General features: G+C 32.6%; 4 protein-coding genes across 5 annotated transcripts; 3 read left to right on the top strand and 1 right to left on the bottom strand.

The window, feature by feature from the left end:
- The first annotated feature begins 958 nt into the window (after positions 1-958).
- Manf (mesencephalic astrocyte-derived neurotrophic factor) lies at positions 959-2,405 on the top strand. The gene is made up of 4 exons (XM_065370160.1): positions 959-1,395; positions 1,469-1,593; positions 1,666-1,807; positions 1,871-2,405. The coding sequence occupies exons 1-4, from the start codon at positions 1,287-1,289 to the stop codon at positions 2,035-2,037; spliced, it is 543 nt and encodes a 180-aa protein (XP_065226232.1). The 5' UTR covers positions 959-1,286; the 3' UTR covers positions 2,038-2,405.
- Positions 2,406-2,446: 41 nt separating this feature from the next.
- LOC135849657 (dolichol-phosphate mannosyltransferase subunit 3-like) lies at positions 2,447-4,104 on the bottom strand. The gene is made up of 3 exons (XM_065370161.1): positions 3,031-4,104; positions 2,870-2,947; positions 2,447-2,777 (listed from the first exon to the last, which is right to left on the bottom strand). Exons 1-3 carry the CDS (start codon positions 3,178-3,180, stop codon positions 2,724-2,726), a joined length of 282 nt encoding a protein of 93 aa, XP_065226233.1. The 5' UTR covers positions 3,181-4,104; the 3' UTR covers positions 2,447-2,723.
- A 1,028-nt stretch (positions 4,105-5,132) lies between these two features.
- 26-29-p (C1 family peptidase 26-29-p) lies at positions 5,133-8,545 on the top strand. Its single transcript, XM_065370157.1, has 11 exons — positions 5,133-5,333; positions 5,670-5,810; positions 5,888-6,063; positions 6,156-6,260; positions 6,349-6,505; positions 6,584-6,773; positions 6,850-7,067; positions 7,140-7,243; positions 7,494-7,625; positions 7,703-7,892; positions 7,968-8,545. Exons 1-11 carry the CDS (start codon positions 5,252-5,254, stop codon positions 8,150-8,152), a joined length of 1,680 nt encoding a protein of 559 aa, XP_065226229.1. The 5' UTR covers positions 5,133-5,251; the 3' UTR covers positions 8,153-8,545.
- A 112-nt stretch (positions 8,546-8,657) lies between these two features.
- Positions 8,658-12,510, top strand: LOC135849654 (digestive cysteine proteinase 1-like). Of its 2 annotated transcripts, none has more exons than XM_065370159.1 (10): positions 8,658-9,336; positions 9,542-9,715; positions 9,818-9,981; positions 10,072-10,164; positions 10,433-10,571; positions 10,643-10,801; positions 11,405-11,511; positions 11,650-11,790; positions 11,897-12,095; positions 12,209-12,510. In XM_065370159.1, exons 1-10 carry the CDS (start codon positions 9,270-9,272, stop codon positions 12,391-12,393), a joined length of 1,428 nt encoding a protein of 475 aa, XP_065226231.1. In that variant the 5' UTR covers positions 8,658-9,269; the 3' UTR covers positions 12,394-12,510. The 2 variants fall into 2 exon arrangements, with proteins under 2 accessions (XP_065226231.1, XP_065226230.1); XM_065370158.1 differs by having other exon boundaries at positions 8,658-9,290.
- The last annotated feature ends 565 nt before the right edge of the window (positions 12,511-13,075 follow it).

Consider the following 13,075-nt stretch of genomic DNA (forward strand, 5'->3'; position numbering starts at 1 on the left):
AGGACGAGCTTCGAGCTCTTGCTGATAATGCGATTTCGGATTTCCCCGGATCCGCTTATTTTCGAGATTGGGGCCCAAATCGGACCGATTTTGGCCCTTTGGGTCCGTAAATAATCCGAGGGAAGTGTGGAGAAATCGCATATGAACTCAGATTTGAGACTGCACCTCACAGTACTTGTAATGAGTAGATAATACATGTGAAAATGTAATGAAAAACTGAAGAACTGTACCTACCATAGTGTTAGTAGGGTCTCAATTTTATGTCTCTTTAACTAGGGTCTACCCTCCACAATATTATAGCTCTCAAGTCCCACGAAAAAAAATTTCCAATCAAAAAAGTTCCTTAATGACATCTCTACAATTTCGGTTTGTAGTTGTACTGAATTTTCATTTGAGGCGCCCGTTTTCCCTCAATTTCAAAATTTCTCTCAACAAATCATTAAAATTCTTGTTTTTTCGGTTTTTATGGAGCAGAATATAATGCAACAGAATGTGTTCAAAATTGAATTCTTTTTCGTAATAGTTAGTTTAGTTGTATACCGATTTTCATTTTGTCACCGGTCTCCTGTCTGCTCTGGACACTTGTCACAACGTGTGAACATTTTTCCACATTTTGATTTTCAGTTTTCACATGCCTTTTGGTGAATGTGTTTAGGTTTAGACCACTACCTAGCCTAGACCACCTAACCTAAGTAGTTCGAAAGTTTGAATTCTAAATCTAAAGATATTTTCCAATTTAAAAGAGAACTCTGGTGTTGTTCTGAGCCACTCTGTGTCACTTTATGACTTTATTTTCAAATTTCAATTTTGTCGAGTTGCATTAAATTAAAATTTTTTAAATATAAAAATAGTAAATAGGCAACGTTTTGCTTACCTATCCAAATTCTTCATCCACAGACGGCGTCACAGATGCTGACGTGCTCAACTCGAACAACCAATAGGAGTGGAACAAGTTCATTGCAAAAAAAATAAAAAAATGATCAAATCAAAAAATTATTACATGTCAAAATTACAGAGGTAGAAAATCACCATAAAATTTGACATACATATCTATTATTTGCCGTTTACTTTGTTACTGTTTCAAGTACCCAGTTACCTCATTATTGATTAATTGTGCCGCATGATTAAATGCCAAAACATCGTCGGTAAGGCCACGACTACATCATATTTTGCTGTAAACTTTTCATTCCATATCTAGAAAATCTGCCTGATATAAATCGGCGATTTCGTACATCCGCGTAATTTCGTGTAGTTAATTCTCAGTTAAGTTTTAAGAAAACTTAGCAATGAGACGTATAATTAGTTCAAGAGATTCATTAGGTCTCTGCTGTTTGATCTTCTGTCTGTATAATGTTGTGCCGGTGTTATCAGAGCTACAAAGAGACGAATGCGAAGGTAAGTTTTTCATTAAAAATTGAACTACTGTTCTTTCCAAATATGTTCTAAAGTTGATTTAAATGTTTTGCAGTATGTTTCGGTATTATCGAGAAGTTCAGTGTAAATTTATCCGAAGAACACTTAAAGGATCACAAATTAATCGAAGAAGAATTTAAGAAATACTGCAAAGGGGCCAAAAATCGCGAAAATAGATTCGTAAGTATAATCTCTCTCTCCGTACGTTTTTTTTTTGCCTACAGATCTTCAAATATTCTCTTTTTCTCGCAGTGTTATTACCTAGGAGGCTTAGAAGAATCAGCTACAGGAATCTTGAGCGAATTATCCAAACCATTGACCTATTCTTTACCGGTGCATAAAATCTGCGAAAAATTAAAAAGAAAAGATGCTCAAATCTGTGATCTAAGATACGGTAAGTTTCCTTATAACGTAACCTTCGGTGTTTTACTTTCTCTCATCTTGTCTTCTTTTTTAGAAAAAGTTATCGATTTCAAAACTGTGGACTTGAAAAAATTGAAAGTACGCGAATTAAAGAACATCTTGAGCAATTGGGACGAAGAATGCGACGGCTGCATCGAAAAACCAGATTTTATCAGTAGAATAGAAGAATTGAAACCTAAATACGTCAGAGAAGAATTGTAATTTTTGGCTCATTCCATCAATCCTCATCATCTCCTCGCAAAGGTGTTATCATTAATTGGAATTCTCTTAGTCAACTTTCTTTGTATCGAAATTTAGTTAAATCAGCTTCAAAATCTGTAAATAATTTTTGGAAATGTGGTTATTATACGGAGACGTTGGGAACTTCCTTTCAATTAAATCGTGATATTACAGCACACCTAGAATTTAATGTTTTGTATTTTCTAAGTACTTTTTAAGCATTTACTTAACGTGATGTGTCCAGTTTTGTTATTATTAAATCTACCCTAAACCCTAATGTTTTTTCTCCATAAGTTATTTATTCGATAAACATTTGTATTTGAGAGAAATATAATTTTGTTGATAACGTTCCCTCTGTTTTACATGTGTAAATTATAATAACGAGACCAGAGATGAATACAATACTATATTTAGCCACGTTGCTAAACATTATAAACTTAATTAAAGCTTGTATCGTATTTTTTAAAAACAGCGATGCGTTTATTAGATAACACGATGGTATACAAAAAAAAATCATACAGATTTCATAGCTGCGAATTAAACACATAAACTGGAACAAAAGGCACGTTCGTACGTGTTGAATAGGTACCTTAAAAATAATGGTATAAAGATAAAAATCCGATTTAAAAAAACAACACAGGTAATCTGATCACTTTTGAATTTGAAGTTTACTGGAATACGAATCCTTTGGCAATGAGATCTTTTCTAGCTTCTTTGATTTCCTACGAAAAAGAAACCACTACGATTATTATCAATAAGCTTGCTGCGTAGTGTGATGTTATTCAAATGAACAGAACAGATATTGAGAGCTTACCATTTGTAAATCTAGGGCGTCTTGGTTACAATCGTTGAAATTATACACTCTCCATAGAACAGTACCAGCAGAATACAGCTGCAGAAGAAAGCACAAATAAAACACAAATTAATCAAGGTACATTGCCAAGCTTACAGGTACACGATGAGCACAATACTTACACCAAATATGAACACGGTAAACACAGGAAGGAGTGAAATTAAACCTCTATATTCGTTGATGATTTCCAACTCGATGAAATGGTACAGTAAAGCTAACCAGATGGACAGAAAGGCGCATACAGCAGCCATCCAATCTATCAACTTGGTCATTTTGGTATACGAATACTTAGCCCCTAACTATAACCTAGACTAGCGTACGAATACCTTGAACATGTTCCAAGTCGATGTTAACTAAAAAGAATGAAAAAATTGCTCTTTGATAGTAAATATGTCGTACTTCCTGCCAATATTTCAATTTTACGAGCTTCACTTGTCGTTGTTATCAGTCTTATCACCATTGACGTTTTAATAATTATCAAAGTATACTGTGTTTTGTGAATGAAAAAAAGGAAAATAAAGGTTACATGTAGTAAAATATCACCTACGTGAAGGTGGAATGGAAATTTTGCGAATTTTCCACACGATCAATAATTTTGAATGGAGGTTTTCAAAATCGGAAATTTTCTATTTTTCGTAATCATTTTTCAAACAAAAACTTCGCCGAAAGGAACTGCTATTTTCACATAAAATCGATATCTTTATTCTTTATGATCAATCAAAATCAAAATAAAATAAATCAATAATCAAAATATCAATTAAATCGTGTTTGATGTGATGTGATCAAGTTATAAAAAAATCAATGATGTTCAGTACAGATCAAGATCATTGATCTTCATTTAATTTAATTGATCAATGATCAATTCGCGAAAAAACCCTCGCTTGGGTCGCTAGTATCGCAGTCCTGAAAAGGTGATTAGATGGTAATATCTTTGGTGATTCGCGAAAAAACAGCAAATTTTTCGATTGTTCGCGAGTTCTGATGAACTTTTAGTTAGTCTTAAATTAAAGACAATGAAATTCCCTATCGATTGATACTAATTTTTCACCATTTAGAGGAAAATTAACGATTTAATGAATACTTTTACCGCATTTTTCATACTATATGTCACCTTTAAACTAAAAATTGTCGAACTTTTCAGTAAACCTATGCATATGTTGATGTACCAAAATATTCGGAATTTCATCTTCTTTAAAATGATTTTTTACCGAAAGCTGTAGAAGCAACCGTTCAAAAGTATTCGAAGTTTAAAGTTGCGAAAACAAAGCAAAAACCAGCTACGAACAGTAAGTATTGAACTTTGGACTAGAATTACTCGAAATTTTCAGTGGACACCTAGGTATTTTAATATAGCAAAATGTTCGTAATTTTATCCTCTTTAAAGTGCTTCTTTACCGAAAGCTCTACCTTCAACCGTTCAAAAGTTTTCGAAGATAATGTCACCAAAATGTTCAAATTGCGTTATCACTGTTATCAATTCAAACATGTGTTGATGAATAATCACTTTCCGCAACTTTGATCTTCGAAAACTTTTGAACAGTTGAAGGTAGAGCTTTCGGCAAAGAAGAATTTTAAAGAGGATAAAATTACGAACATTTTGCTATATTAAAATACCAAGGTGTCCACTGAAAATTTCGAGTAATTTTTGTTCGAAGTTCAGTACTTACGATTCGCAGCTGCTTTTTGCCATGTTTTCGCAACTTCAAACTTCCACAACTTTTGAACCGTTGCACATAGAGCTTTCGGTAAAAATCCATTTTAAAGAGGATGAAATCCCGAACATTTAAATTATTTAAAACGCGCACATGCTCACTGAAAATTACGAGTATTTCGAGTTTGAAGTTGATGTACGTAGTATGCAAAAATCAGCAAACTAAAAGTATTCATAAAATCGTTATTTTTTCACGAAATGATGAAAATTTAACATCAATCGATACGGAATTTTATTGTCTATAATTTGATACTGCACTAAAGTTCACCAAAATCCGTGAATAATCGAAAAAGTTGAATTTTTTACACGAAAAATTGCATTCACCTTTTCATCATATCACCTTTTCAGATAGTTGACGGAACAGCCGCTAGGTGTCAGCCACTTCGTTTTTTTTCGCGAATAAAAAAAAAAAAAAAAATTATTTTCAGCTGTTGATTCGTTTAGGAACGACGACCCAGTATGGTGAACACAAAAGATAAATATGAGCAAATGATTCATTTATTTTTTTTTCTTATCATTTTTTATCTGAAGCAGCGGATGACTTGCCAATCAAGTGCGATGATTATGATGGATTAAATGCAAATTGTGAGTTGTACGAGACACATCTAATGCGCTATTTCCTGTAATATTAAATGTTGAAGAAGTTAAGTGCCATAATGTTGAAGTATTTCGGTATTTTGGCGATTCTCCTCATCTCTGGGAGCACTAGCTATGGTATGCATTCAAATAACTATTCTACTTAAATTATGAAATAAGCAAGTTGAAAAAAATATTTATGAAATTTCATGAAAACTCTTGATGTGTTTTGTTGACCTTTGATCTACTCACTTTATGAAACACGAACAGAAAACTTTATCGTTTGCAAAATCTCTGACTAGTCCTACATGAATAGGTAGATACCTAGCAGATAAGAATTACATTTCTGCATCGATTTGATTAAATTTATGAAACCAATCCTTGGAAATAAAACTGAAAATTTTCAACGCAACACATTCCTATTTTAATTTATCACTTGAAACGTCCTACATTTTTATTTTTATTCATATTTAGAAGAATCACAAGCACCACCGGTGTTTCCTAGCAGCTATGTTGCCAAAGCTGTTTTATACATCCCATACTCAGAAATCGAAGAGCCATTTTACGCCTGGTACGATGCCGACAATTCCGTCAGCAGAGTGGATTACTATGGAGGTATCAGTCTTCGGTGTTTTGTCTACTTTCTTTAATTATTCTAGTAAATTCTAATCTTTCATGTTCTCATTTCGTAGGCATGGTTAAAACGTACCAATTAACGAAACAAGGATCTTACGGTACTATGCTTAAAATCGCACCCATTACGACCGAAGATGAAACAAACGCTGTCACTTGTCTACAAGTAAATGGGTCGGCTGAAATTGGTGTAATTTCACCTCAAAACGTTCTTCCTGATTTGAAAAGCTACGAGGTATGCATCTAATAGAATACGCCCAATATTCCGAGAATTACCTACTTGTTAATTACAATGAGGAAATCGATGTTTCTGTTTCATTGTTATAGTTAATTGGTACAGAAATAATCCGCGGCATCGAAGCGGAAAAATGGCAGTTTACTGAAAAAGATGGGCAAAAGTTGACGAAATACACTATGTTTATTCAATACCAGGTTTGATGTCACTTGTCAGATACTCGGAAAATGGGTCACATTGAACAGGTGTTTTTATGTAACGTTGTAATTTTCCTCGTTTTTCTAGAAATCGACCAAAGACCCCAATGTTCAAATACCTGTACCTGTTACGTTCATTATGAAAGGCATGAATGTTATTTTTGGATCACATTTCGATCATTATTGGATCGATTACGGGTATTTTTCCGATGAGAAACCAGATCCTTCAGTTTTTCAAGTCACTGGTAAATAATTTTAGCCTAGATGGGTATTAAAATTGTTATTTTTCATCGTAAACCGAGCTCCGATTATTTTATTCGTAGATATGAAATGTCAATCGTTCCCTGGACCCGGAATCGATCACGTTTATACGTTCAACCCGATTCGTGAATTTGTCGAAGGATACGACGAACACGTAGATTTTGCTTTTGATAAGTTTAAGAGAGCTCACAACAAAGAATACGATGATAAAGAGCATCCTTACAGAAGAGAAGCTTTCAAACATAACGTTAGGTAAAAAAAAACTCGAAAGTAGAATTAATAAATCAGACTTTGATTCATTCATGAACTTTTGATTGGTTATTTACAGGTTTATTCAATCGAAGAATAGAGCTAATTTAGGATACTCTCTGGGAGTTAATGTTTTAGCCGACAAAACACCGACGGAATTACGTGCTCTTAGAGGTCGTAGGTATTCTGCTGGTTACAATGGCGGTCAACCTTTCCCTTACGATGCCGATAAAGAAATTCAATCAGCTCCTGATAATTTCGATTGGAGAATTTATGGAGCTGTGACTCCAGTCAAAGGTACGTTCATCGACATTAAATACTCTGAATCAAATACTGATCGTGAGAACTCATGGGTAACATTTCTTATAGATCAATCGGTTTGTGGATCTTGTTGGAGTTTTGGAACGACCGGAGCAATCGAAGGTGAATATTTCGTTCACACCAAAGGTACTCTGCTTCGTTTGTCTCAACAGGTGAGTAATTCTCGAAAGTTATACTTATATAAATGTGTTTATGAACCACTGAGTTGACAAAATTATTTATCTTGATCGTATATATGTATATTTGTAGTTCAAAGATCACATTTTGTTATCATGGTAAGATACGAACTTTTAATTGAACTCTGTGCAACGTTATGCCCTGTTTGACTTATAATCATGTACCTATAAAAATAATGAATAAATTTTTGCGATCATTATCAACGAAATTTTCAACATGTTGTAGGCATTAATTGACTGCAGCTGGGGATACGGTAATAACGGTTGTGACGGCGGAGAAGATTTTAGAGCATATCAGTGGATGTTGAAACACGGAGGTATTCCTACAGAAGAAGAATACGGTCCATATTACGGCCAGGTACACCTACTCTCTCAGAGAACTTAATTTTAATACTCTAAACATGCCATCTCAACTTCTTTATTCGTGCTTTTCAGGATGGTTATTGTCACGTACAAAATGTTACCCTGCAAGCTAAAATCACAGGCTACGTTAATGTCACTTCTGGAAGCGAAGAAGCCCTTAAAGTTGCTTTATTGAAACACGGTCCCATTTCTGTAGCCATTGACGCTTCTCATCGTACTTTCTCATTCTACTCAAATGGCGTATATTATGAGCCTAAATGCGGTAAGATCTCTATTTTGTGTTTAGTCATCGAGCCTTGATTTGTACGAATTATGTTGACACTTCTCTCTTTTGTAGGAAATACTCCCGATGGTTTGGATCACGCTGTGTTATTGGTCGGGTATGGAACGCTGGGCGATAAGAAATATTGGTTGATTAAGAATTCCTGGTCCAATTATTGGGGAAATGATGGCTACGTTTTAATGGCCATTCAAGATAATAATTGCGGTGTGATGACAGATCCAACCTACGTCACGTTCTGATCGTTGAAATACGAGTACAACAACGAAGTAACCAATCTGATCCGAAGACAATTTTTGTAGAAGACTTTTTTAAACTATTTTATATGTATTTGTATAATCAAACATTTTTTTTAAAGGGATTTTTTAAATGTATTTTATCAATTGATCATATTTTTATATGTTATTTACTTATCGGTTCTTATTTTCGAAGGTTCCTAAATGGCAAAGAGTCGGTATATAATTGCCTACTACATACGTACGAATAATGCATTTAAGAGAAACGTAATAATTATCTTAATCTTCGTAAAAGGCGATTGAAATGTGATAAAATTGTGATTCAGTTTACGAACTATGAAATTATTATAATTAATATAGATTTTATTACCCAATAAAAATTGTATTGCTAGTGTAAAATGTGGATCATTATTTTATTAATCGTGAAACAAAATTTTAGGAAAAATTATTCGGCAAAATAAGTTTTTAACATGTTAGGTGTATTTACTTGTGAGGAAAATTATTGTTAACAATATTCCTAAAGATAAATTCGTCGATAAAATATTATCAATTTTTCGGTACCAGGAATCGTTGACATAAGAAATTTTTAAATATGTTGGACGTTGATTTATTGGTTTTATTATCGGCTTGTGTTTGTATTGTCAGCTTGACAACTGTTGTTTTTTTTTCTTTGAAAAAAAAGGGAAAAAAACAAACAAAATATTTACGAGATTTATTTTACAAAATGTTTAATTTCCAACTACTAATATTGGCGGACATTTTCACATAGGTAAGGGTCGAACTATTGAACACCTGAACCGACAGGTGTAATATCAAGATGTAATTTCGAAAAGTTGCCGTAGGCTCAAACAATAACCAGCATAATGACGAATCATATTTTTAATTTAATAAATTTGTCATTATTTTACGATCTCAGCGAATCATTAAAAATATCGTAATTTTCAAAACACGATGTAAATTATGTTAGTTCAACCGAAACAATCAAATTTTCAGTCCTTGAGTGAAGTTTCAAATTAATCGTACTTAATGCATAATTGTCAGACAATCCAAAACACCAGCTCTATGGACTTCGAAATTCAACTTGAGCGTTTAATTATTGAATGGGTCAACGAAGAGCACCATCATGGATTCGCAGTTACGTGGGGTAATTCTTTTTCTTAGTTTAGTTTCCAGAGTCATGGAAGGTCGAGGTGAGTAGAGTTTTTTCACGAACTTAATCCAAAAAAATATTTTTTCTACTAACTTGAGATTTTTGGTATAATTTTTTCTCTTACCTACAATTAAAATGATTATATTTTTGGAACTTTACCATTTTCGTTGGAAGCTTTTTTAAATTGAAATGAAAATTTGTGTAACTTGGAAATAACGTAGGCTGTAAATATTTTTTCTTTGCAGGAGATACTACGCTTGAGCAAAGCTTACAATCAAATTATTCTGTTCCTACGTTCCCATCGAGTTTCAGTATGACCGTAGATTTATATTACAATACCACTGACAGTAGAGGCACTTTGTCTGCGTCAATATGGCTAGCTGGAGATAAATTAAAAGCAAGAATGGATACATATGGAAGTATAAAACTGCATTTTATCAACCTAATTGATAAGTGATAAGTGAAATAGGTACATATGAACTTCAACTTTGCACTTTATTTGTTTGCTGATAATGTTTTAGGTATTTTGAAAACATACATCGAAAAAAATGACGAAAAAATGACCACTTATGAGTTTTTCCCGATCGCTATCAATAGCAAGGATTTTTGTGTGAAAAAAATTCTGACGAAAGATAACACGATATTTTTTATAAATTTGAACGTGTATTTGAAATCAAATTTTAAAGTAGGATGATTCTTGTTTGAGTATTTTATTAAATCAAAAAAATGAAGTTTAACGAATACTATAAAATGCATTCTATAATTTTTAATGCAGCATGTTGGAAAAGAAAACTTCAGAGGAATGGAAACAGATAAATTTTATAACGAAACAGATGGATTACAAATCACAGTTTACATGCGACCCCAAGTAGGCAATTTTTTTAATATTTGGATCCAATCAACTTTTAATTATCTGCATAGAATGTTGTACTTCCACATTTAGTTGAATACACTAAAAAAAAAAAAAAAAAAAAAAAAAATGAAACAGTTTTAGAAAGGGGGAATTATTCCAGTAATTTTGGATAAAAAAGCGACGACTATACAATTGTGTAACAGTTCCTATATAAAATATACTATGAAGAATAATACATTTCATATTGAGTAGATTATTTTTTAAAAAAATTCTAATTTAATAGAAATCCAGTAAAGATCCGACCAAAGAGATGCTCACTCCGATCACTCTCATTGTATCGATGAAGTCACTCACCCAAAGATACGAAATAACAAGCTTTTCCGAGGAAAATTCATTCGATGACATTTTTATAGAGCCACTAGGTGGGTATAACTCAAATGTTAGTGTGAGCCATTTTTAAAAATAAAATAAACAGGTATTGAAAATTTTGTAGATAAATCTCAATGCGTTGATGATGACGCTATGGATAAAATTTACGACAGATTGAAGGAAAACTGTGCGCCAATACGTGAAGATAGGTTTTCTTTTTCACCAGAAAAATTACCAGATAATTTTGACTGGAGGGAATTGGGTGCTGTGAATGAAAATAAAGGTACTTATAAGTAAGGAAACGTTAATAGAGGTGGAGGATTTTTTTGGATTTTTTTTTTTCAGAACAAAAACCCAATGATGAAGGTTAAAAAACTCGAAGAAATGAAAAAGTAATATTTATGGTTTCCCAAAATTGCATAAAAAAGGTCAAAAATGAAATTAATGTTTCAGTTTCAATGCCAGATTTTTTCTTTAATTGAATAAATAAATTGAGAATGGTATTTTTAAAAATACCTAGTTGAAAAATTTGAATCAAGTGACAAAATATATAGGTAATGATGACTTATTTTTATTGGTAGGGATCCACTGAAAATGTATAATAATAGGTAGGTAGACCTACTACTGAATTTTTTTAAATTTAACTTGAAAAAAAATATGAAAAAATTGAAATTAGAATTTGAAATAATAATCTTCCGTTGTATCTAATGAAATAATGAATTTACTCAGCCTGATTCCAGAAAAAAGTTACCTAGGAACGTTTTTTTTTTTTTTAAATTTTATTCTAGATTTAAACCACAAAAAATTTAATTGAGGGGATAAGATTTTCAGCTCTTCATTTTGAGATCTAAACATAACTCAATTTTAGTATTATTTTATGATCTAGATGAATGCACTAGAGAACTGTCTTGGAGTTGTGCAGCAGCTGGAGTGGTCGAAGGTGCTTATTTTCTTAGTACAAATCGTACAAAATTACTTCGTCTTTCAAAACAGGTATCACAAGCTTAATTTACACCCTAATAACAATTAGAAACAGGATTAATTAGTATATTCTCTGCAATTGAAGCAGACGAGAATTTTTTTTTCAAGTTACAGCTTCTACTGAACTACTAATATACCTAATATTTTCAGGTTTTAATGGACTGCAGCGTCGCATATAAACGTGGAATTGAAGCCAGACCCAGAGCAGGAGAACATTTTGCGTACGAATGGATCAAACACAACGGTGGCATGCCTGAAGAAAATGATTATCCGGGTCCACATACGGGAGTGGTAAGTTCAAAACCAAATTCACGTTACCTATCTAATTATACCTATATTTATCATTTGGAATTACCCTATCTCAAATTATGTGTGTATCATTTTCACGTACTCGTAGCATGAATCTTGCCAAATTCAAAACGTATTCACTAAACCAACTACAATAGAAATCAGTCGCTGGAGTAAGGTGCCTTCAAAAAATCCACTTCTTCTTAAGGCAGCTCTTATACGATATGGTCCAATAGCAGTACGTTTTCAAGCAGATTTAGCTTCAATTATGAAACATTCGGAGGGAATTTACAACGACCCAACTTGTGGTAATGTGCAAATTTACATACTATATGTAGATATCAGCTATGTAGGTGGTACCTACCTTATGGTCTATCTTACGTGTTTGAAGAATTATGAACTTTATGAATTTCCATTTTAGGTGATAAAGAGTTCATATTACCTTATTGTGGATTACTAGTTGGGTTTGGTAAAGAAAACAATGAGGAGTACTGGATTGTAAACCCTTTTTGGGGTGCATCTGTTGGGCAACAAGGCTACTTTAAATTTGCAATTGAGAATAACATTTGTGGTATTATGAACGAAGCAACATTCGTGGTATTGTAATAGGTATTTTCTTCACTCCATTTCAGAATTACACTTTTGCAAAATTAAACTTGAAATACGTAGGTACCTATATGAAACTTTTATTTTAATATTATAAATAATAAATATACCACAAAAAAGCTCACTATACTTCTTATTGTTGCAAAAATGATGTACCTAATAATATCAGCGACATGGTAGGGTAGGTACTTTTTTTAAAATCAATATCAATACATGAACACTTAGAAATACCAATTATACTAATATATTTCTCTGTACAACATACTCAGGTAATTAAAGATAGTTAAAATGAATCTAAAGGGGGTATAAAGTAAAAAAAAAAAAAAAAAAAAAAAAAAATAGAAATGGTTTCATTGTGTGATCATATGACATGAAATAGGTAGAATGTTTTTGATATGGAATGACCAAGCAGAGATGTTGAAGCAATTCTGTAATCAAATCAACCCAGAAAACAGAATTCTACACCCAAAAATCATTCATAAATCGTTTTAGTTGAATTCTGCAAATGCGAATCAACACTACTAGGCTACCTATATAACATGAAAAAATCCAGTATTACCTAGACCTACCGATTAAAGTCTGCATTAAACTTGACTAAAATAAAACACCTAATGTGATTCAAATAAAATTTTGGTTATTCGGACAGGTTGAGATTTCCATGAAAAATATCAAATATAGGTAA

This window comes from Planococcus citri, chromosome 1, assembly GCF_950023065.1.
Source record: "Planococcus citri chromosome 1, ihPlaCitr1.1, whole genome shotgun sequence".
Taxonomy (NCBI): Eukaryota; Metazoa; Arthropoda; class Insecta; order Hemiptera; family Pseudococcidae; genus Planococcus; species Planococcus citri.